Here is a 23715-nt window from a genome sequence, read left to right as displayed (position 1 = left end):
TTCCCGCTCATCTGGGTTTCATCCTTATTTGAATGAAAAGAAAGAGCTGAAGGTGCCGCTCCCTTGCACACTCCTCTACCTCTACCCTTTCCTCTCTCTTCATGGCTCCTTCCTTCATTTTCCCGCCAAATCTCCGTGACCTCGAAACAGAGCACGATGAGGACCGCCTTTCGGTTCAAGCCCCCGTCGACATTGGCTCCTTCCGTCCTTCCGAACTCGAAGAGTTCGTTAAAGGTCAGTTATTCCTCCTCATTCTCCATAGAAAACCCTAATAACCCATTTTGTTTCAACTTTTACCATTCCAATTCTAAATTATTTTTGTCTTTTTTTTCTCTAATTTGTTTGACAAAGGGGTCTCATTCGATCTATCCGACAAGGAGCTGTTCTGCGTGGAAGAGCAAGAGGTGTTCGATCGGGTGTATTCCGTCGTAAGAGAATTCTCTCTTCTCACCCCAGCATGTAAGTTCAATCTTGTCGAGAGCCTTCGGTCTAATCTCAGTGTTCTGCTCCCCAATGTTGATTCCCTCTCACGAGCCCCCCAAGATGAGGCACCCATCCTTGATCGCATTGCCTCACATCGTAACGCTTTTAAAATCTACTCGTTCTTCCTACTCAGTATCGTCCAAATCGAGGAGTCCAATCAAAATGCGAGCAATAATTCAAAGGTAGATTCTTGCGTTTTTTTTTTTCATTATATGATTTTGATTTTCCGGCACTGTTTTTCTTAGTTTTGATTTATGGGTTTAGGCTATCAATAATCGGAAGAAACATTCTACGAACTCGTGGAATTGGGAATCACAGAGAGGTCGGGTTCTTAATTTAGTTGCTAATTCACTAGAGATCAACCTCTCCTTGCTTTTTGGATCGACCGACCCAGATGAGAATTACTTGTCTTTCATCGTGAAGTAAGTTAAATGGTTTATCTTATATCCAACTGCTTTGGATTTTTTCCTCTGTCTTCATCTTGATTTAATATTACTATTATGGGGTTTTCTAGAAATGCATTCTCCCTGTCTGAGAATGCAGCCTTGCTGAAGGACTTGGACACGAAAGAGGCGCTAAGTCGTATAATTGGTACCTGTGCAACCAAATATCATTATACAGCACAGTCATGTGCTTCAATCCTTCACTTGATCCACAAATATGATTTCGTTGTAAGCCACATGGCTGATACTGTTGCGGGGGCGGAGAAAAAGTATGCAGATGGTAGCTTGGCAATCTCCCTCATCAGAGAGGTTGGACGGACAAACCCAAAAGACTATGTCAGGGATACTGTTGGGGCTGAGAACATTGGGCGGTTCCTCGTGGAGCTTGCTGACCGGCTTCCAAAGTTGATGTCAATGAATATAGGAATCTTGGTTCCACATTTTGGTGGGGAATCTTACAAGATAAGGAATTCTCTGGTTGGGGTATTTGGGAAATTGGTCTCAAAAGCATTTAAAGATATTGAAGGAGATATGAGCTCCAAGTCCCTCCGCCTGCGTACCAAACAAGCCATGTTAGATATCCTGCTTGAACGATGCCGAGATGTTTCGGCCTATACCAGGAGTCGTGTACTTCAGGTGTGGGCTGAGCTATGTGAAGAGCATGCTGTTTCAATTGGTTTGTGGAATGAGGTTGCAATGATTGCTGCTGGACGATTGGAGGATAAGAGTGCAATTGTAAGGAAATCAGCACTTAATTTACTGATCATGATGTTGCAGCACAATCCATTTGGACCCCAACTCCGTATTACCTCTTTTGAAGCAACTTTAGAAAAGTACAAAGAGAAGTTACGAGAACTTGAGCCAGCTGCCACTGCAGAGACTACGATGGATGATATACCATCTGATGGTGGTACCTGTGAAGCAAATGGTGAGATTGAGCATGAAACCACTGAGGCAGAGGTTCCCAAACAGCAAGATAGTATCACAGATAGCTTGCCTCCTGTTAAAGATGATATGGTGCAAGCGGATAGTTCAATACCAGATGTTGGGAATCTGGAGCAAACCAGGGCCTTGGTTGCATCGCTTGAGTCAGGTCTGAGGTTCTCAAAATGTATATCAGCTACCATGCCAACTCTTGTTCAACTTATGGCATCATCTTCTGCAACAGATGTTGAAAACGCGATTCTCTTGTTAATGAGGTGCAGACAATTCCAAATCGATGGCTCAGAAGCCTGTCTTCGTAAGATGTTACCTCTGGTAATGCACCTGAGTTTGGTTGTTCCATGCTATATTACTAAATTTTTTTGAGCATATTTCTAATTTGTTAACAATGTTAAATGGGCTCTCCTGAATGGATGAAGTATCCATGTCAAATGTCAGATTCTGACAAGTAGATTCTTGAGGGTACACCTATTCTTCTTTCTTGTTATTAGACATAAAGGAACATCTAATATACATAATGAACACCGACTTTTCTTATTGAATGTTTCTAGGTATTGAAAGATATACTTCTGGTTTTTTTGAGAAGTCTTCAAATATATGACAATGGAAACTCACAAAATACAGAAATTTTTAAATAATAAATTCTGATTCTGGACTTCTCTAAGTCCATATTTTTCCATCTTGTCAAGTGAGACTGCAGGACACATGTCATAGTTTTGACTCCCGTGTCCATGTCCATGTCCATGTCCATGTAAAACTGTTTCTCAGGTTGTTTTTGACATAAATTGGTTTGTTGACATGCACCCTTTGTATGTATTCTTTCTTCAGGTATTTTCTCAAGACAAATCCATTTATGAAGCTGTAGAGAATGCATTCATTACAATATATATACGAAAAAGTCCCATGGAAACTGCTAAAAATCTGTTAAGTCTTGCCATCGATTCCAATATTGGAGATCTTGCAGCTTTGGAGCTTATAATTGCGTCCTTGGTGTCCAAAGGTGATATTTCCACTAGCATGGTATGTTCCTCTCTTTTCAGTTTTTGGATAATTTCTTTCTTTGTAAAAAAATTTCTATGTTTGGTCCATATAAATTTGGTTGACACAAAATTTATTTATTTTTCACCAAATGGTAACTTTGCTCATGTTCCATAAGCTATTTAACTAAAAGGGGTACAAAACTGAGAATCTTACATAAAGATTTGAAACATAGGAAATGGAAATATCCAAAACATATAAAGACGACCCTTATACAAATAAATATGGGGCCCGACATAAACGAAATCTCCTCATACCTTTCCTAACAAGCCCATCAACAACCAATGGTAGCACTTGGATTCTAGAAGAATGAGGGGTTGAATCTAAGGATTCATAGTGGGGTAAAACATCCATCTAATCACAATATGGGAATCATTCTCGATAAGGATTTACTCAAATAACATTGGAAAAGAAAGTTCGAGGTCTTGAAGAAGGGGAAAAGATCACTCCAGCTGGCTTGCCACCCATTACATTGAGTACGAAAGGATCTCTTCTCTATTGCCATTTGAGGCCCCCTAATTCTTGAGTGCTCATGCTTATAGAGGGAGCATCAATTAAATTTGAACTTCATGGTATCTCAATTTGTGTGTGTGTGTGGGGAGGTGGGCCTGGTACTAATCACCATCCTAGTGAGATAGAACCAAGCAATTGAATGGGGGAACTTGGAGGACAACCAATACTAGAAAAGAGATTCTGAAATCTGAATAAAGAAGGAGAAAAAACACTTTAAACTTGGTCTATACCTTTACCTTCTAACCCTTCATGGTCTAGATACAAGAAGGAGCATTGTTGCAAGAAAGGGAGGCCTCGCCTTGGTTTGTAATCAAGAGTCTGGTTGTGATGATGTGGAGAGGGATAGTGTGTTATTGCAGAGGAGTTCCAAAAACATTTTAGTAGAAGTGATAGTTTGAAAGATTGGAGTTGATTTGTGTAGGAGGAAGTTGCTTGATTCCATTGTCTCTGGGGATGGCTCAGTGGCTATGAAGAAATTCAGAGGATTAAACAAATCACAATTTCTGCATATCACTAAGGTTTTCTTGTGTTTGAAAGGGGAGCTTGTTGGGGCTGGCCCTAGTAGTAAATATAAGAGAGTGTTTAAAAGAAGGGAGAATATAAGTGCCATGAATTGGAAGGTCCTTGGAGGGGTAAGAATTGATAGACAAAATGATATTGCAACACTTTTTTCTGAAGGGGAGGTTGGGAGGAAGGGAGTCCCAGAGGAAAAAGAAAAAAAAAAAAGAAAAAGATGGTGACTGTGAACTTCTAAGGAAAGCTAATGATCTAACTATAGAGTTGGAGGGAGGAAAGAGAGGAAGCCTGGACATAAAGAAAATTATGGATAGGGATGTGGAGGTTGGCAAGGCTTTGAGCTTATTTTTGTGGGGCAGAAGCTGGAGAGGCTTTTGCTAGAAGAGCTTTTGAAGAATTTAAGAAAACACAAAAGGAGTAAAGGTGTAAGGAGACCATTCTAGGGGAAGGGGGGAGACATGGGTTGAGGGAGAAGGATAGGAAGAGGACTTTGATGGGAAGGACCTATCTTGATGTATGGGAGGAGTTTGTGGGTTTTTTCTTTGTTTTGGTTTTAAAAAGGGGAGGTGAGTTGTATTATTTGTTAGGTTAGTGGGGTTTTCTGGGGATGCTTGTTTCCTTAGCAATGTTTGTTCTGTTATTATTTGGTTCTTTGATGCAATCATTGGCTTGAGTTGTGTCTACCTGGTTTGGGGTTCTTGTTGTAGGAGTTTGCATAAGTTGATTGTGTTTTTGAGTGGCTTGATGTTCTTCTCTCGGGTGATGTTTCTTTAGCAAGGAGACAACATGGACACCAAACAATTATGATATGGAAATGACACCTATTTGGAAATATCCAGATAAAATAGGGGTAAAGATCTCTTTGAGCAATTCCAAAGAAGAGTTGGGTCAATACATTTTACAGACTTTTTTTTTTGCAAATAAATAAAGAAGAAAATTCAATTAAAGCAAGGACAAGGAAATACAGACAAAGGTGATAAGTTATCACCCAAAGAGAAAAAGAAAAGCTCAACACCCCAAACAGCTCTTGAAAAGATAATTTTGAGCCCCCACCAAGAGTTAAACAAAAAATTAAGCCTCCCCCTCTCTTCTCACCTCAAATCCACACGACCTACCCCACAAGGACTCTAGCAATGCCCAAAACTTAAAACAATTACAAAGAAGACAGACATTTTTTTTCCAATTCCAAGAATGTTTTCCTTGCAAATTCCTCCCCTCCCACAAATTGCAGCCCTAATAATTTGCTCACTTGAACCTCTGTTTCAACAACTTTCTTTTAAATCAACCTCCTCCCCCACCTCCCTCACTTGGTCAATGGCCACCTCTTCAACATGCTCTTGGTCAGTATCAAGATTTTCATCATCTTCACACCCTTTCCCAACATTTATTTGGTAATAAATAAAAAAAGCAAAATTTTATTAATGAAAGAAAACGAGCACATCCAATGATCCATAATGGTAACGAGGTACCACCAAAAGATAAAAACTCCTCACAACCAAGAAAAGAGCAATATGACATAGGAAAAAGGACAACAAATTAACTTCTTGTCTCAAAACTCTTCTAAAGACCAAAACCCTTTTCCAAGATCTTTGGAGACACCTTCAACTTTTGGTAAGATAAAACCCTTGTCTCAGAGCTCTGCAGTACTATTTAATCTCTTCTTTTCTCTTTCTTCAAAATAACATCTTCCTGCCCACAGAAATAACATCTTCCTGCGCACTGAACTCCCCTCTAATTTCTCCATTTGATTTCTTGCAATAGCATTAGAAAATGATTGAATAAAGAGAGCCATTTTTAGCTTCCTACGAACATCTTAAGTCCCTTCTTCCAATTTGAACTTAAATTAGCCGCAACTTTGACAACAAACTCACACATTCCTCCACTTCCTAATAGGGCAAAGGTCTTCTAATCAAAACTCTCCGCAATAGACATGTTCTTCCTACTAAGCTGTACCTCCCCAGGCAAAGATCACACAATTATCAATTCCCACCAAATCATCCTCCCAAAATTTTATTGATGAAACATCACCCACCTTTTTTTGGAAAAACCATCATCTAGCATGTAGAAAAACAAAATTCGAAAAAGCTAATTGAAAGCTCATAATTCCTTTCCATGCACTAACCCCATAAGCTGATTTCATCTCCCTTGTGCCTCACCCCAAAACCACTACCCCATACTTAAAGTAGTGGTGTCAATCGACCAGTTTTGGATTGGATCCAATCTGATCCAAACCTCATCAAATCGGATTTGGACAATCCATTATAATTACTGGATTGGGCCAATCCAAAATAAATTGGTCCATATTCTTATTGGTCTGAATTGGACCTAAGTCAAATTTCTAATAATCTGATCATGAGGTCAAATCCTTGTCCAATTTGAAACCGATCAAAATTGAAGCTGGCATAAAATTGCTTTTATGAGAGTACTTTTACGAAAGCACTTTTACAAAAATACTTTTATGAAAGCACTTTTACAAAAACACTTATATAAGTACTTTTATGAAAGCACTTTTAAGAAACAACTTTTACAAAAGCACTTTTGCGAAAGTACTTTTATAAAAGCACTTCTACAAAAGTACTTTTACAAAAGCACTTCATCGAAAGCACTTTTACAGAAGTACTTTTTTTACAAAAGTGCTTTTTCAATGCCAAAAGGGTATATTTTTGTAATTTTCAGATTTTCTTCATTCTAATATATTTTTGTAATTTGTTCTATGTTCTGTTTTTTTATATAATTTTTGATATTTCATTTGGTTTGGATTGGATACAATCCAGTTCATTTACATTTTAATGGCTTGGATTGGATTTTGTTTGTATTGGATTTGGACTGGATTGGGTCCAATCCATTTGTAAGTGGACTCACATTGGACTGGATCGGGTTGGACCAAATCCAGTCCAATTGACAGCTCTACTTACTAGCCACTACCCTCCATGGAGCATCCCTTTCAATATTTTTATAATTTTATTTTTTATTTTTTAATGGGCAGGAGCTTCCTTAGTTGGTAACCTATAGTTTTCCTCCAATTCTTGGAACATTCTCCTTGTAAAAGATTCACCACCCATAACTAACAGACCAAGCGCTTTGCCTACATGCACTGCTGTGTCCACAATCATGAAAACTCCTCCTGAAGGGAGGACCTCAGCATAGCCTACCTTCCTGGATCAAGAGTGTATCAGCCACTAAGGCTTCCTTATTTGAAGCCACATTATACAAGCATCTCTTTTAGAGTGCTGTCACCGGTCCAGTGGTCTAACCAGAATTTGGTTTCTCTTCCATCTCCCACTTTAAAACTGATACACCTGCTGAACTGCCTGTATGCCTTGCAAATTCCTTTCCACACCCCACAACCATAAGTTCAGGAGGGTATAACAGCATCCCACTCATTATTCCTTGAGCCATATTTCTCCTCAATAACCTTCCTCCAGAGTTTAGGCAAGGTTGAATAACTTTTAATGTCTTAATCCCAGTCCGCCTTGTGATAGGGGCTTGCAGATTTGCTCCCATCTCACCAAATGGTACTTTGTGGGAGTCTTTCCAGCCTTTCCAAAGAAAATTTCTCATCCTTAATCTCAACCAAGCTATGGTTGTTAGGCACTTCTCCCACAGCCAATACTTCACTTTTTGCTAAATTTCTCATCTTTTTTTTTTTCCATTTCCTTTGCTACCTCTAAGGGAATAGGAAAGAGGCTCATACAATAAGTTTGAAGGCTAGCTAGCTGATTAGTGTGACCTTGCCACCTTTAGAGAGATATCTTGCCTTCTAGGATACCGATTTTTGGTCCATCCTTTTTAGGATTGGGTTCCATATTGCTTTAGAGATGCACATTTGGTGCCAAGGGGCAGACCCAAATAAATTGAAGGCAGTCTACCCACTTTGCAGCCCAAGTGATCAACCAAGCTATGGTTGTTAGGCACTTCTCCCACAGCCAATACTTCACTTTTTGCTAAATTCACCTACAACCCTGATACAATCTCAAACCAAAATAGCAGATATTTTAGGTTTAGGATTTGGTCCTCTGAAACATTGCAGAATAGGAGGGTGTCATCTGCATATTGCAGAATGGGGATTTTTGTTCTGTTAGGACATCAAAACCCTCCAAGAGATTCAGATCTGAGGCCCTGTAGACCAATTTACTGAGACCTTCCATCACAATTAGAAAAAGCAAAGGTGATAGTGGGTCTCCTTTTGCTGACCCATTCAGTAAGATTGAGAACCTTGGTGTGGAAATGCAAACTTTTATCCAGTTTCTCCGCTTTGAGCCAAAAGGCATTCTTTCCAACATATAGACTAAAAAAGCCCAATTTACATGATCGTAGGCCTTTTCTAAGTTTAATTCACAAACCAGCCTATTCTTCCACTTCTTTTTCTTGAGTCAATTAACTCATTGACTATAAGAACTCCATCATGGACTTGTTTGTTATGTACAAAAGCACCTTGGTAGATAGAAATCAAAGAGTCCAGTCCTCTTAGCCTATTTGCCAGGATTTTGGCTAAGATTTTGTACACACTACCAATCAAACTTATTGGCCTGAAGTCCTTCAGCTCTTTAGCTCCACTTTTCTTAGGCATTAGAGATAAGAAAGTCGCATTCAAACTTCTCTCTAGAGCAGCCGATTCATGAAGTTCCCCTAAAACCTTTAACAGATCTGTTTTAATTAGATCCCAAATTTTCTTATAGAAAAGGATAGTAAACCCATCTGGCCCAGGGGCCTTTTCCCCTTCCAAACTGCCAATGGTACTCTTTACCTCTTCAGAGAAGGGTTCTTCTGACTCCATAGCCTGCTGTTCTGAGAGAGGCCCAAACTGTAGACCATTCAGCTTTGGTCTACGCTTACAAGAATCACTGAAAAGGTTTTTAAAGAAGCTTTCAAAGGCTTCACCCAACTCCAGCTGATTTATGGAATTAACTCTTCTTCTAGTGTTAGCTATTTTATGAAAGAAGTTTGTATTACTATCTCCTGCTTTCAGCCATATTGCCCTTTCCCTTTGTCTCCATTTAATTTCATTTTGATAGGTTAAGAAATCAGTCTTTTTTTTGCCCATGTCCTTTTCCTTCTGTTATCTTCATCCAGAGGACCTTCTTCCTTTGCTGCATCTAGATCATCAATTAATCTCAAGCACTCTTCCCTTTTTCATCATCCTTTTTTGACCTTTCCTTCTGCTAAAGCTTTAATTTAGATTTTAGCCATTGAAGTTTTTTGAAAAAAACATGACTGGCTGTGCCTTCAAAGGAGGCTTCATCCCATCACTGCTGAATGTTTGACACCAGTTCCTCTGAGTCCAGCCAACATTGTTCAAGTATAAAGGGGGAGGGATTTTTCCTTAAGCCACCTATGTCTAACATAAGTTGAATATGGTTTGAAACAACTCTAGGAAGAGCTTCTTGCTTTGAGTTGGGGAAAGTTTCTTCTCATTCCATAGAAATCAAGAACCTATCTAACCTTACAAGTCCTGATTATTGGTCTAGGTGTATTTTTTCCGGAGAGTGGTGGATTAATTAAATCCCATCTTTGAATAAATTCCATAAATATCTTATACCTCTATTAATCCTTGTACAAACTTTCTTGTTTTCCGGGTTGACAATGACATTGAAATCCCCCCAATCACCCAAGGTCCTCCCCAATCTCTTCTAACCGAGTTTAGTTCTTCCCAAAAGACATCTTTTAGACTTGAATCCACTAGCACATACACCTCTATTACCATTAATTGTGGGTTATTTGCTTCCCACTAAAACCTATCTCAGATGGAAAACACTCCAATCTTCTTGTCTAAGAGTTTAAAGGCATTATTGTTCCATAAAAGGGCCATTCCACCAGCACTGTTCACCGCTGGTATTTCAAGCCAATCGCAAGAGTCAAAACCCCCAAATGCTTCTCACCACTTTGAATGTTAGTTTTTGCAATTTAGTCTCCTGAAGTAATAGGGAACTAGGCCTTTTGTTTTTTAAGAAACCACTGATTACCAATCTTCTTCTACTAGAGCAAAGAGCTCTAACATTCCATGATGAAACTTTGATCCTCTCTATTTGTTAACTTTTTGAGTTTTCGTTGTCTCGTCTCACACTCCTGACGGTGTCACTTAAGCCCTGGGCTACTCTCAGTAGTTCTTTTGATTGCCTTTTGTTCTTTTTTCCTTTTTCCACTAAAAACCTGCTTTCAATGGCAACTAGTAGGGCTTTCGCATCCTCTTCTAGTCCTTTGAAGGATACCCCCAAGAATTCCCCAGAGCTTAAAAACTTATAAAGAACACTTTAGAAATTTCATTTTCTTCAACATCCTCATATTCACCTTTGTCCACAACCTTATTAATGTCAACAACTTCATCAATTTGATGTGTTTCATCTATACAAGCTTCTTCCCAGTGTTTTAAAAGCGCAAGGCACAAGGGCGAATTTGCACCCGAGGTGAGAGGCAGAAGGTGAGGCGCACACCATTTTGAAGCAAGGCGCAAAAATACAAAAAATTGTTAAAAAATAAAAAAAGTGTCAGAAAATTCAAAAAATGCAAAAAAAATATTAAACACAATATTAATAAGAAATATCAACTTAATTTTTAAAATTAATGGTTTTAAAAAACCTATTATCTAAAATTAAAATACATAAACATAACATGCAAAGCATATTCAAATGAAAATTTAACAATAAAATTAAACATATAAAACATTTTCAAGCGTGTAAATCCCACAATCTCTTTTTTTCTTCAATTGCATTACTTCAAGTAGCTAATGTGATGTAAAACATATTACATTCCTAATTCTACAAGTTGCCTTTGTGCCACGTCCCTCGAGGCAAGCCCAAATAAGTCCATGTTAGGGTCCTAAATTCTTAGTTCTCAGACAAAAAATAATGATTTTATAATTTTAATTGCTTTTTAAGAAGATATTTTAGTAGGATGAATGAATGAACAACATTACCAAAAAATAGTGATTTTAGTAGGAATCCTAAATACGAAATGAAGTCCTTGAGAACTTCTTAATTTGCAGTTGCTCATAATGTAGCCATTAGCCAAGACAAATCCGAACTTATACATTGTTGGTGTGAAAATTTTAATAAATTCTCATGCAACATAATTCCATTCAATCAAGTGATTGAGTTTTTATTATTTTGGGTAAGGCCCATTCAGGGAATCATACAGATTATTCCCCTTAATTATTGCAAATCTGTTGTTTATTTAAAGTCAAGATTTGCAGTGTAATTACTGCATCAACATGTTTGCTGAAACAGCGTATCTGCTGTTTATTTAAAGTCAAGATTTGCAGTCTAATTACTGCAAAATTGGCTAAAAAAACAGCAAATATGCTGATGCAGTGATTATACTGCAAATAATTACATCCCCACAAGAAAGTAGAGAACACCTTTTGATTCTGACTTGGAGAAATGAACACATAGAACAAAAGAAAAGAACAATAGGATACTTAAAAAAGAACTTTTCATTTGCTTTTCTTTTACATCAGGTGTACAAGAATGAGACGAAAGAAAAAAAAATACAATTGAGAAACTATACAGCAATACATTTCTCTTTTCTTTAATACAAAGAAAATTTCCTTCTCACTCCTTTCTTCATAATAAGTTGTAGTCAATCAGGTGAAATTCTGATTGTAGACAGCCTTACTCCTTGGAATTTTGCATACAAAAAGGGAACTTTAGTCAATCAAATTGAATATTTGATTGTAGACGATATTCATCCCTCCGCTCTTCATTTTCATTTGAAGGGAACCATAATCAGCCTTTGAGATTTAGACTGTAGATGGTTTACTCCCTAACTTTGTCTTGAAAGAGGGACCATAATCAACCAAGTAGAGGCACCTGGTTGTAGATGGTTCATTCCCCCTTACTCTTCATTTTCATTTGAAGGGAACCATAATCAGTCTTCGAGAATTAGACTGTAGATGGTTTAATCCCTAACTTTGTCTTGAAAGAGGGACCATAATCAGCCAAGTAAAGACACCTGGTTGTACATGGTTTTTTCCCTCTTTTTCCTTTCTCAAAAGTAATAACAAAAGGGAGAGAAAGAAGAATACATGGCAGAGGACATAAATGGGAAGTATTCACAGAGAGGACTTTCCTTTTCTCTACTTGTATTAATGAGATTTTTCCTTCGTTGCCTTCCCTTGAGCACTTCTCTTTTCTTCTCTCCTTATCTTTGTTTTTCTTAAGAATCTCTTGTGAAAATTTTCTCCGAAGAGTCTCTCTGTGTATGTGTTTCTAGCTTCCCCTTAAGGAGCTTAAATAGGGAGTGGGGTGGTTATGTAACTACCCCCTCCTCCTAGGTGAAGGACACCTGTCCCTCCCACTTAAAGAGAGAGAACTCCCCACTTAAGAGGGGGAACTCCCATACAGGATACCTTTTTATAATTTTAATGATTTGGCTAGTAGACTAGCTAGCCCACTTATTACAGATTATTTGAATAAAAAAATGACTTCAACATACATATTTTAGTAAATGTCCACATTCTCTAGAATCTTCAAATCTTGTTCTTGTTCTGCCTTGCTGAGTTCAATTTCCTTCTTTATGTATCATTCTGTTTGCAGATATCAGCCTTGTGGGATTTCTTTAGCTTTAATGTTAGTGGTGTCACAGCAGAGCAAAGTCGTGGAGCTTTGTCAGTTCTCTGCATGGCAGCAAAATCATCTAGTGCAATTCTTAGTTCCCACTTGCAGGATATAATCGACATTGGGTTTGGCCGTTGGGCAAAGCAGGAACCTCTTCTTGCAAGAACAGCATGTATTGCTCTTCAAAGATTGTCTGAAGAAGACAAACATAAGTTGATTTCAGGTGCTGGAAACCGGGTCTTTGGTTTACTACAAAGTTTAATAACTGGTTTTTGGCTACCGGAAAACATATGGTATGCAGCTGCAGATAAAGCCATAAGTGTCATTTACGCCATTCACCCAACACCTGAAACCTTAGCTGCTGATATGGTGAAAATATCTCTAAGTTCTGTATTTGATGGTAGTGAAGGAGTTGAAATGCCAATTGGTATTAAAAGTGGTACCTCTGTCAACCTTACCACAGTGCAAGTTGCTAAGCTTAGTAGATTTTTGTTTGTTGTAAGTCATGTGGCACTTAATCAATTGGTCTACATTGAATCCTGTGTTCGAAAGATTCAGAAACAGAAATCAAAGAAAGAAAAATCAGATGCTGAGTCTCAAAATTCTCAGGATAGCTGCGAAAAACTCGCAGATGCACCTATAAAGGTCAGAACAGGATTTTGGATATTACTTGATTACTTCATTGATGGAACTGATTGCTTCCAGTAAGACAATTTATTTTTGTCTTTGGCAAGAAATTCCGCTGTGCATCACAATATTCATTTTATTTTTTTTTTAAATTGATATTCCATTTACTTTAACAGTGTTTTCCTATTTGTACATGGAATGCAGGACAGTGGTATAAATGCTGAATTGGGTCTTGCTGCCTCGGAAGATACAATACTTGATGCTCTCTCTGAGAAAGCAGAAAAAGAAATAGTCTCAGGGAGTTCCACTGAAAAGAGCTTAATTGGTGAATGTGCACCCTTCCTGTCTAAGCTCTGTAGAAATTTTAGTTTGATGCAGAAGGTAATTCTCTTCATAGAAATACTGTAGAGTGCATGGTTAATCTCCTAGAAAATTTATACTCGCATAACTGATATGATCTTTCTGTCACTTCTAGTATCCGGAGCTGCAGGCTGCTGGGATGCTTTCACTTTGCCGGTTCATGATTATAGATTCAGATTTCTGGTAAGATCTAATTCATTAGCTAAAGTGGTTAGGCAATGACTAGGGGGCCATTTGGCAAGTCTTTTTGGGAAGATCTTCTGGTAGCTCTGACAGTCAAAAGACGCATTGAGCTTTTGCATTAAGATCTGAGCAGCCTGAAGCCTGTTTGGTTAAGATGTGTCTTTTCGCACGAAGACGAATAGAAAAAAAAAACGCAAAAGCTCCGTTTAGAGTTTCTTGAAAATCGCCCATTTTGGGCTTCTCGCGTCTTTTCAGTGTGTTGGCTTTTGGTGGATAAATCTACTGTGGACCAAACGGGAAAAGACCGAATCGCGGTCTGTCGAGCTTGTTGACAGACCACGCGGAAAGACGTGCCCGAACAGGGCCTAGGTCTAGGTGTTTTAGATTGTTTCAGTAGTGCTGAACTGGCCTTTGAACTTCAAAAATTTTGCTTTTAAAGGATCAGGTGGATAATATTTAGCACTAAGGCCTCGTTTGTGTTTTGGTAAATGGGGATGGGTAAGTTAGTCAGTGCGAGAGTTGACCAACTGACCTGCATTCGTGTTTTGATATTAGTGGGTCTCATAGAAAACTATGATTCCCGAGCAGCTCAGTTACCTGGGTAAGTATTACCCTGCGCCCACTTGGGTAATTAACTTTCTTGTCTGCGGTTGAGAATTGCTAACATGTGATGGAGCAACGTTTCCCCTTCAATAATGGCACCTTTGTAGATAAAACGGTCATTGTTTAACTTTATCTGGGAAACAAAAGAACACTAGTAAGTGCACTTACCCGGGTAAGTGTTTCCTAGGAAACATTTACCTGGATAAGTGCATTTACTTAGGTAAATGACTTCCCTAAAAATGAACTATGCCTAAATCAAGAGGTTATCTGGAAAATATTTTTCCTTTTCAAAAAAAAGTAAAAGAGAGATTTTCATAAAAAACAGAAGAAATATACAAGATGTATTCAGGGATTTTGGCCCCAACATCCTTCATGATGTTTTACCACACGCTTAGTTGCCAAGGTGCCAAGGAGCCAAGGCATAGATAGTGCCCTGTTTCCTATTCAATGGATTTTAAAATAAAAGACCTAGATCCTGGGGGGTGGTTCCCTAGGTTTCGAGAAGGCACTTGGTGAGGTTAGGGGACTCTCAATGGATGCCTTGTTGCCTAGACATCACCTTGACAGCTATGACTGCACCCAACTATAAAAGCTTCAGAACACTACAAGAACTGCAGTCCCAACATAAAAGTTCAACTAATATAAACAAACACCCAAAACATGACAAATCAATCCTCTATATTTTCTATTGACAGAAGTAAAATCAAGAAAAAACATCAACCCTAAGGCTGTATTTGGTTTGAAAGAAAAGGTAGGGAAAGTAAGGGAAAGGTAAGGAAACTCATACAAACCTTGTACAGGTTTTCCTCCCTTTCCCTTCCTTTTCCTACATTTTCTTTCAAACCAAACACAACCTAAAACCATAGATCTAATAAAAAATCATGGGAAATTTGTCTGCCCCCTAACATGAACTCACAAAGACCAAGTAACCATTTTTTTTGATAGATAAAGACCAAATAACCATCACAGCCGAACGAAGCTTAGACCAATCTGAAACTTCTCCATAGAGTCTGCTCTCACCCTCCTCAACCATCAAAATTACCAGATGAATCAACTCCAGGCTGCAAAATGGATTTAACCAAAATGGTAATTATGGTATCAGGATTTTTATTTCACTCTCTACCATCTAATTCCAAAAAAACTTCTGGCAAGATCGTCACCCTGCAGGAAGAACAAATCCAGACTCTTAGTTGTTCTTACCCTGAGTTTTCTGTCAAACCACTATTAGACTCATACTGCTCCAGTGCTCCTTTCCTCTTCCCTTGATTCTGTTCAACACAATCACATTTGTACCCTCATCCCCTTCTGATCCTTCATAACTTGTATGAGTGCCAGAGACCCAAGGCAAGCTTAGGCTACTTTCAAATGATAAAAATGCCATCCCCTTTTCATCAAGCCTTTTCCTCTGATTTTCAACTCTTGGAGCCTCTCCAGTATTCAGCAAATCAGAGGCTTCAAAAGAGTTTCTACCTGAAAGCATCTTGGAAATGTCTTCTATATTGTTTCACTCTCCAAAGCAACTTAGGGATATGTCTGCTACCTTTAAACCTCTTCCTATTGTATACCCTCTTAAAACTCTTACGATGACCAGCTCCCCATAATCCAATTGGATACCTGAATCAACCAACTATTTTTAGAAAATTTGAATTTTTTTCACTAAATTAATTTTCTTTTCCTTCTCATTCACTAAAAATTTGTCAACAGTTGATGATGATATTTTGCCATAGGAACAATCCAAAGAGCGATCTGACTGTCTTTCCTAATATGACCCAACTCCTCCCCAACTCCTCTTATAATGATTTCACTTCTTGCTACACCCTGTGATTCCTCTGTGACTCTTTCTCTCTAATCTGTTAACCATTCTCCAAAGCTTACCTGCTCATCTACATGCTGGAATTCCTTACTAGAACAATTTTAATACTCTTCAGATTCCTTTCTCCATCCTTCTTGTTGGATCCAGCTTCAACTGAATTCTCCACCAGTTGGACCTTGGAAGCCATCTCAACCCCTGCTGACAACAACTTGCTACACACGCCACCAGCATCCATTTCATCCCCAACCAAACATGATTGAATGACACTTGGAGAGAGGAAGGATTAGCAACTATCTCGACCTACCTTTCACCTTCATCAATGCAACCTGTATAGCTCTGAGAGAGCTCCTGTTATGGACGCATTCGTGGGGAAGAAGTACCGCCGCCGGCAGCAACAGTAACGTGGGACCCTCATCAGATTATCTAGCTAGCCACAGTTCATCTTACCTTATCTTTATCTTATCTGCTTTCTTACTCTTATCTTATCTGTTCCAATAAGGATTAGTATAGAGTCTGATTTATCTTAGGGAGTTTTTATCCTTCTTGAGTAGGGAGTCTTATCTAGGAGTCTTATCTATCTTATCTGTAAGCAGTTTAGTTAGTCTTATCTAGGAGTCTTATCTATCTTATCTGAAGCAGTTTAGTTATCAAGGAGTCTTCCTACAAGGACTCTTATCTCTTGTAATCTCCTATTTAAGGAGCTGAAATTATTGAATAAAGATATCAAATTTCCAGTCAAGAAAGAGAGTAAAAGGAGAGTTCAGTGATCTCTTGGACAAATCACCCTCTAGGACGCCAAGATAGGTTCAGCTAGGAAGGGGAGGAACAAGGGAAAACAGGAGCTTTTCCCCGTGGACCGACCCGTGACGAGATCCTATTCGCGGGCCCATAACAATTTGGTATCAGAGCCTACCGTCATGGGAGATCTAGAGCAGCTATCATCCAGGGTCCACGAATTGGAGCATAGGCTCATGGAAACCAGTGTGGAGGTTCGTGAGGTCAAAGACGATGTCCGGGAGCTGCGACGCTTGCTAGAATCGTATTTCTCTAACAAGGAGAGGAATCTAGAAGGGGCTGTAACCACAAACAGCCGCTGATCAGACTTGACGGAGTCGTCCGACGAACAGCAGGTCGTCGCCTCGGTAGCCGCGGTCGTTTCCAAGTACAATAGGCTCGAGCAGTTCTTCCGCAACCAATGGACAGGGGACAGCAACAAGGTAAGCTTGGCCGCATTCCACATGACGGAGGAGGCGCAACTCTGGTTTTATAAATTGGAGCAGGAGGAACCCGGGCTCAGTTGGACCCAATTCAAATCCTACTGCCTCCTCAGGTTTGGTTCCCCATTGACGAGCAACCCGTTGGGTGAACTGATCAACCTCAAACAGACGGGAACGGTGGTTGAATACCAACGCCAATTCCAGACCCTCCTTGCCAGAGTAGCTTCGGTACGACTGGACCAGCAGGTAGACATGTTCACCGCAGGGTTAGCAGAACCCTTGAGGGTGGATGTGGAGATGCAACACCCCCAACCTGGTTAGAACCATGAATCTAGCTCGCGCCTTCGAACGAAAGATGTAGCTCAGCTGCGGAACCTTCAGTATGGGGCGGTCTCCAACCGCATGGGCATCCTCGGAACCACTCGGAATGGCTCCATCTTCAGCAGCCAGCCAAGAATGGAAACCATAGACGAGCCACAATTCCAGATCAGCGTCCAGTGAAGGGAGCAACGTTGTTGCACCCCCTATTAAGCACTTGTCTAGGGCTGAGATGGCGGAACGCAGGGTGTGGGGACAGTGTTTTAATTGTGATGAACTCTACTCAGCAAGGCACAAGTGCAAGAGACTTTTCTGCCTCCTGGTGGAACAAGAGGACGATGAGGATGAACCCCCTTCATTGGAACCCGATTTAGGAGGGCTAAATCATTCCACCTATCCTGGATTCCCTTGACTAAACTCCAAGACACATATCCAGATTTCGAGCTTGAGGACAAGCTCGTAGTCCAGGAGGGGAGTAATGTTATGGACGCATTCGTGGGGAAGAAGTACCGCCACCGGCAGCAGCAGTAACGTGGGACCCTCATCAGATTATCTAGCTAGCCATAGTTCATCTTACCTTATCTTTATCTTATCTGCTTTCTTACTCTTATCTTATCTGTTCTAGTAAGGATTAGTATAGAGTTTGATTTATCTTAGAGAGTTTTTATCCTTCTTGAGTAGGGAGTCTTATCTATTTTATCTGTAAGCAGTTTAGTTAGTCTTCTCTAGGAGTCTTATCTAGGAGTCTTATCTATCTTATCTGTAAGCAGTTTAGTTATCAAGGAGTCTTCCTACAAGGAGGACTCTTACCTCTTGTAATCTCCTATTTAAGGAGCTGAAATTATTGAATAAAGATATCAAATTTCTTGTCAAGAAAGAGAGTAAAAGGAGAGTTCAGTGATCTCTTGGACAAATCGCCCTCTAGGACGCCAAGATAGGTAAGCTAGGAAGGGGAGGAACAAGGGAAAACAGGAGCTTTTCCCCGTGGACAGACCCGTGACGAGATCCTATTCGCGGGCCCATAACAGCTCCTCATTGCAATCTTCAAGACTATTGCAGGACATGGAGATCACAAACTTGCTTACATTGAGACGGTAGTGAAACATCAATGCCAACTCTCTTAGGCTGGTGCAATGAAGCATTGATTAATTTGATTCTCCTGACCAACTTCACTCCCTTTGATGAGTGATGACTGAACTATGTTGATCTCTTCCCATTGAACCTTCTTTTCATCTGAAGTAAACCTGTGCCCCTGGGTTAATGGGTGAGCCTGATCTCTCTTCCCCATTCCCTTTCTATTGATACTGTTTCATTGCCCCTTATGTGACAAACAATTAGATCCCCTTTTACTAAGATGTAAACACTCAATGCTACCTGTATGCTTTTACAGAATGCTGTACTCCTATTAGTGATATATATCATATATTTTGTCGGGTAAAACAGTAAAAAGTATTTCTTTAGAGGTTCTAACATTCGAAACACCAAATATCTTTATTACATTCAGAAGTACAGAAAAACATCTTGATTAGAAATGCATTCAGAACTTTCTTGTTTTCTAGAGGCAAGACTGCAAGAGTTCAGGTTTACCAAATGCCACACTAGCTTGGAAAGGCAAGTTGATGCAGAGACGACTACTAGGCATCTTGTAGGTGATGCACATGAATAAATAAATATATTGACGTTTTTAATGTCTGAGTAAATTATACATAAATATTATGTAGTCGCATGTCAATTATATACTACAAAACCACAAATTAAGTTGTTAAATGATTAAATGGCAACATACACCTGGATTTTAGGAAAAAATTAGTCTTTTAGTAACATCCTTGGTTCAAAGGAAAGCACACATACACATAAAGACTAAGTCCTAATGTTTACCTCTATATTCACTCTTACCAATGCAAAATGGGTTATACACTTTCAAATATATATGCGGGGTATAGTTAGTTATTTTCTCCATTAGACGTTCATATCCATACTGCCTACCTTGTTAGTCACCTAGGTGATGAGCCTCTAAAACGCCTAGGTAGTAACCCAAGTGATGCTTTAACTATAGTAATCTTACTGTGTCTTTTTGTACATTGATTCAAAAGAAAATAATAGCGTGAAATGTGAATTATTTCTAACTAGATGCATTTTAGTGAAGCAAATCTTCAACTTCTATTCACGGTTGTGGAAAGTGCACCATCTGAAACTGTTCGTTCCAACTGCACCATAGCCCTGGGAGACTTGGCTGTTCGTTTTCCTAATCTCTTAGAACCTTGGACTGAGAACATGTATGCTCGCTTAAGGGATCCTTCTATTCCTGTTCGAAAAAATGCTGTTCTAGTGCTTTCGCATCTTATATTGAATGACATGATGAAGGTTTGTTTGGTTGGATAACCACTATGACTTTAATCTTCTATTATTAGTTATGGAGAGACTTTATCATTTAATGTTACTTGATTAGGTGAAGGGTTATATAAATGAAATGGCCATGCGGTTAGAAGATGAAGATGAGAGGATTTCAAGTCTAGCCAAACTCTTCTTTCATGAGTTGTCAAAGAAGGGTAAGCACTGTGATTGCCTAACTATGTTGATAAATGTCTCATGCTTGTTTCTCAATGCATCTTGGAAATTTTTGCCTACAGGAAGTAATCCAATTTATAATCTGCTTCCTGACATTTTGGGGAGGTTATCCAACCAAAACTTGAAGAAAGAGGACTTTTGCAACATAATGCAGTTCTTAATAGGTTCCATCAAGAAGGTAAAGGTAGCTTTTAATTGGTTGAAGGTAAAATCATCGGGTTTCAAGAACATCACATTGTGTTTAAACTTTCTCTAGGATAAACAAATGGAATCTCTTGTTGAGAAGCTTTGCAACAGATTTAGTGGAGTCACAGGTATGTATATTTAGCGATTGCAGCTTTTAGATACTATGGCATGCTTATACAAACTAAGATATATCTTAAATTTTTAAAACTTTTATGCATGCTTAAAAAGAGCCAATTTAGTTTCTATTGCAATTTCAATATTATTTTTTCAATCTGTTTGAGTTGACTGATTTTTTGGTTTACTTGGCAAAGGATTTGCTTTAGATTTAACTGACTTGACAGTCAATAGGAAATTCAGAGTTCTTTATGTTGATTTACATATTGGTTAATTATATTTAATGAGTTCTTGCTAGATTAGTCATTTTATATTTATAATATTATAAAAACATAATATTCATAAAAAAATATTATAAAAACATAATTACAAATTGGATTATCTAGTATTTATATTTTTGTCATATGTGTAGTGATAACATTTCAAATGGATTATCTAGGGTATGTTGTGTTATCACACCCAAAAAAAATCTTATATGTTATTGGTATAAAAAGTAAGAAAGTACCATTGTGCCCTTCTCTTACAAGAATGAAATCAATGTTTTAAAATGCGGAGGCGTGACGCGAGGCGTTCCACTACCTAGAGGCATGAGGTGTAGTTCAGAACGCAAGAGGCATAAGCCTCCCAAACACAAGGAGGCGTAAAGCCTCCTTGAGAGGGGGGGTTAGGAGGAGGATGAAGAGGAAGGGGGGATCTCGTTTTTTCTTTATTTTTAATAAAAATCTTTTATATTAAGAAGAATAAAAATGCATAACATTAGTTGAAAGGGGGGTCTTGTCGATAACAGATAATTTTTTCTTTATTTTTCCCTACACATTCCTCGCTTTGCGCCTTATGCCTTGGGCGCAAAATGCCCCTTGCGCTTTTAAAACACTGAGACTACCTTGTATGTAACAGATAATTTGGAGAACTATAGATATATGTTGCTATTGAGGAGAAAACACAAGTTGACTAACCACTTAAACAACATAAGAGATGCCTGGTGTAGTCATAGTAAGGTAAATGTGGTTGTCAACAAGTTGCTAGTAGAGTGTAGCATCAAGAAGGATCTCATCGTCGTCCTTAGAAAGTTTAAGGTTCATCTCAAGAGGAGTATCCACATGCTTGTTATTGGTCAGATTAGTAGGTTTCACAAGATTAAAAGCGTATTTGTTCTGGTTAACAAAGTATCCATGAGAGGAATGTGTAACTTCTAACCCTAGGAAATAGGTTAGATGTCCAAGATCTTTGATCTTGAAGGATTTACTAAGTAGCTATTTCAAACAAGTAATACTGACAATCTAACATTATCATCTCCGGTGATAAGGATATCAATTATCACCCACATATAAAAGCATCAAAGTGATTCTTTGAGGTCACCTCAATATGAATGAGCAATAATCAATGGAGCTTTGAATAAACCCATATTATTTATGGTAGAACATAATTTCTCTAACCAAGCTCGGGTAGCTTGTTTAAGACCATATAGAGATGGATTACTTAAGCTGATAGACCATAGAGATTTCTCAAGCAACTTCGGAATAGAAGAAGAGGAATCCATGGAACTTGAGTAGTCAAAAGAATGGAGCAATACAGATGTAGTAGGAAGTTTAACAATGTGAGCACAAAAGAAAATGTTCTTAAGAAAAATAACATTCCGAGACACAAAATTGATGGGTGCAAGGATAATAGCAAAGAAATCCTTTGTAATCAGAACTGTATTCCACAAAAACACACAGCTAATTGGGATGTAAGCTTTGCACTCTCATTGGGATTGGGGAGGAAGGTGAACAAAGCACACATGACCAAACACATGAAGCATAGGAAGGTCCATTGACTGATGAAATAAACATTGGAAAGGAGAGACAATATTCAAAGAAAGAAGTCGATAAGATGCACAATTGTCTTGGTCACCTCAACCCAAAAGTAGGAGCATGGGAATTATGAAGTAATGTCCCTTCCACACTCAAGATATATTTGCTCTCGTGCTTTGCCACTTTGTCTTGTTGTGGAGTGCTAGGGCAAGAGCTTTGTGATTGAATTCCATGGTTTATCTATTAGGTTTGGAATTCTCCAACTTCACCATCAAAGTGCTCATGTACTCATTCCTAAAGTTTGACTGAGGTGTTCAAATGGAAGTGTTTAATTGATTTTTGATCATGGATAAATATTATTTAAATATTGGAAAAAACATCTGATTTCTTTCTCAAGAAATATACTCGAGTGTACTCATCAATAAATAAAACAAAGTATCTATATCTCAAACTTGAAGTCTCTGGATATGACCAAACACCACCATGTTTCACTTTAAGAGAAACAATTGTATGCTTGTGGAAGAAGGGTAAAATATGGTTCTTACTCAAACAACATGAAATGCAAGATTTATCAACATTTGCAAGAAAGAAACTTTAGGAGACAAATATCTAACCTGAAACAAAGACTCTAGTTTGCTAGTAATTTAGTATAGGGATGATTTAGATGCCTATGCTGAGGATGCCACATGCTTATAGCGGTCAAGGTGTTGCCTAGGTGACTAGGCACCCTTGGCTGGGCACCTTGCCCAAATGCCTTTACTTATAGCAACTTGGTGCTTGTCTAAGCGACAAAAATGACAAGACGAGCACCTTATTATAATATCAATTGTATTACTATATCTTGTTAATGTGTTAATACATTCTATTATATACTATATCTACACATATCCTTTGTTCTATATTTTCATGTTTTACTATTGAAATTTAAAAGATAAAAAGGGTTTTGAGGAGAGAAAAAGAAAGAATAAACATATAGATATAGACTTTTTTTTTGTTTTTTTCCATGTTTCTCCCTCTCTTCAATTAAATAAAACAACTCGATCCTCCTATTTTGCTTCCATCTTGAAATTTTATCATATAAGGTTTTTGTTGCTAATCGATATGAAGTTGCTCTATTAAATATTTTTTATAGTAGTATTATTTTTGAAAATAATGAAATTAATATATTTAAAAGATTTTTGTCTTTTAGATTGATGATTTGCCATATTTTTAATGGAAATTTTATGTTTTAATAAAAAATTGCTATTTTTTTTCAATTATTATGCATGCTGAATGGTATATAAAACCAGGGAACTATCCAAAAGCTAATTCTTTATTTTATAAAATTCTTATTGTTGGGCATCGCCTACTCCCAGGCAGGTAACTAACCAAAAGTTAGTTCTTTATTTTATAAAATTCTTATTGCCTAGGCACCTACCTAGGTGACTAGGCACCCCAATGTTGCCT

General features: G+C 38.4%; 1 protein-coding gene across 2 annotated transcripts in view; it reads left to right on the top strand.

The window, feature by feature from the left end:
- Positions 1-23715, top strand: part of LOC104590050 (binding protein) — a 30335-nt gene continuing 6620 nt past the window's right edge. The window contains exons 1-12 of one of the 2 annotated variants that reach the window (XR_016082867.1): positions 1-234; positions 352-665; positions 748-905; positions 998-2183; positions 2697-2888; positions 12467-13132; positions 13319-13495; positions 13590-13657; positions 19750-19972; positions 20058-20157; positions 20239-20354; positions 20433-20490. Coding sequence is in view for 1 of the 2 variants with exons in the window: in XM_010248563.3 (XP_010246865.1) it covers positions 102-234; positions 352-665; positions 748-905; positions 998-2183; positions 2697-2888; positions 12467-13132; positions 13319-13495; positions 13590-13657; positions 19750-19972; positions 20058-20157; positions 20239-20354; positions 20433-20490 (3391 nt within the window). In the remaining variant the exon portion in view is untranslated. The remainder of the gene's footprint in view (positions 235-351; positions 666-747; positions 906-997; positions 2184-2696; positions 2889-12466; positions 13133-13318; positions 13496-13589; positions 13658-19749; positions 19973-20057; positions 20158-20238; positions 20355-20432; positions 20491-23715) is intronic. The other variant, XM_010248563.3, reaches the window with a different exon arrangement.

Source organism: Nelumbo nucifera, chromosome 2 (assembly GCF_055504915.1).
Source record: "Nelumbo nucifera cultivar China Antique chromosome 2, China Antique-T2T, whole genome shotgun sequence".
In the NCBI taxonomy this organism is placed as follows: domain Eukaryota; kingdom Viridiplantae; phylum Streptophyta; class Magnoliopsida; order Proteales; family Nelumbonaceae; genus Nelumbo; species Nelumbo nucifera.
Note: the sequence above shows the minus strand (reverse complement) of the source record. Positions and strands in the feature narration are given on the sequence as shown.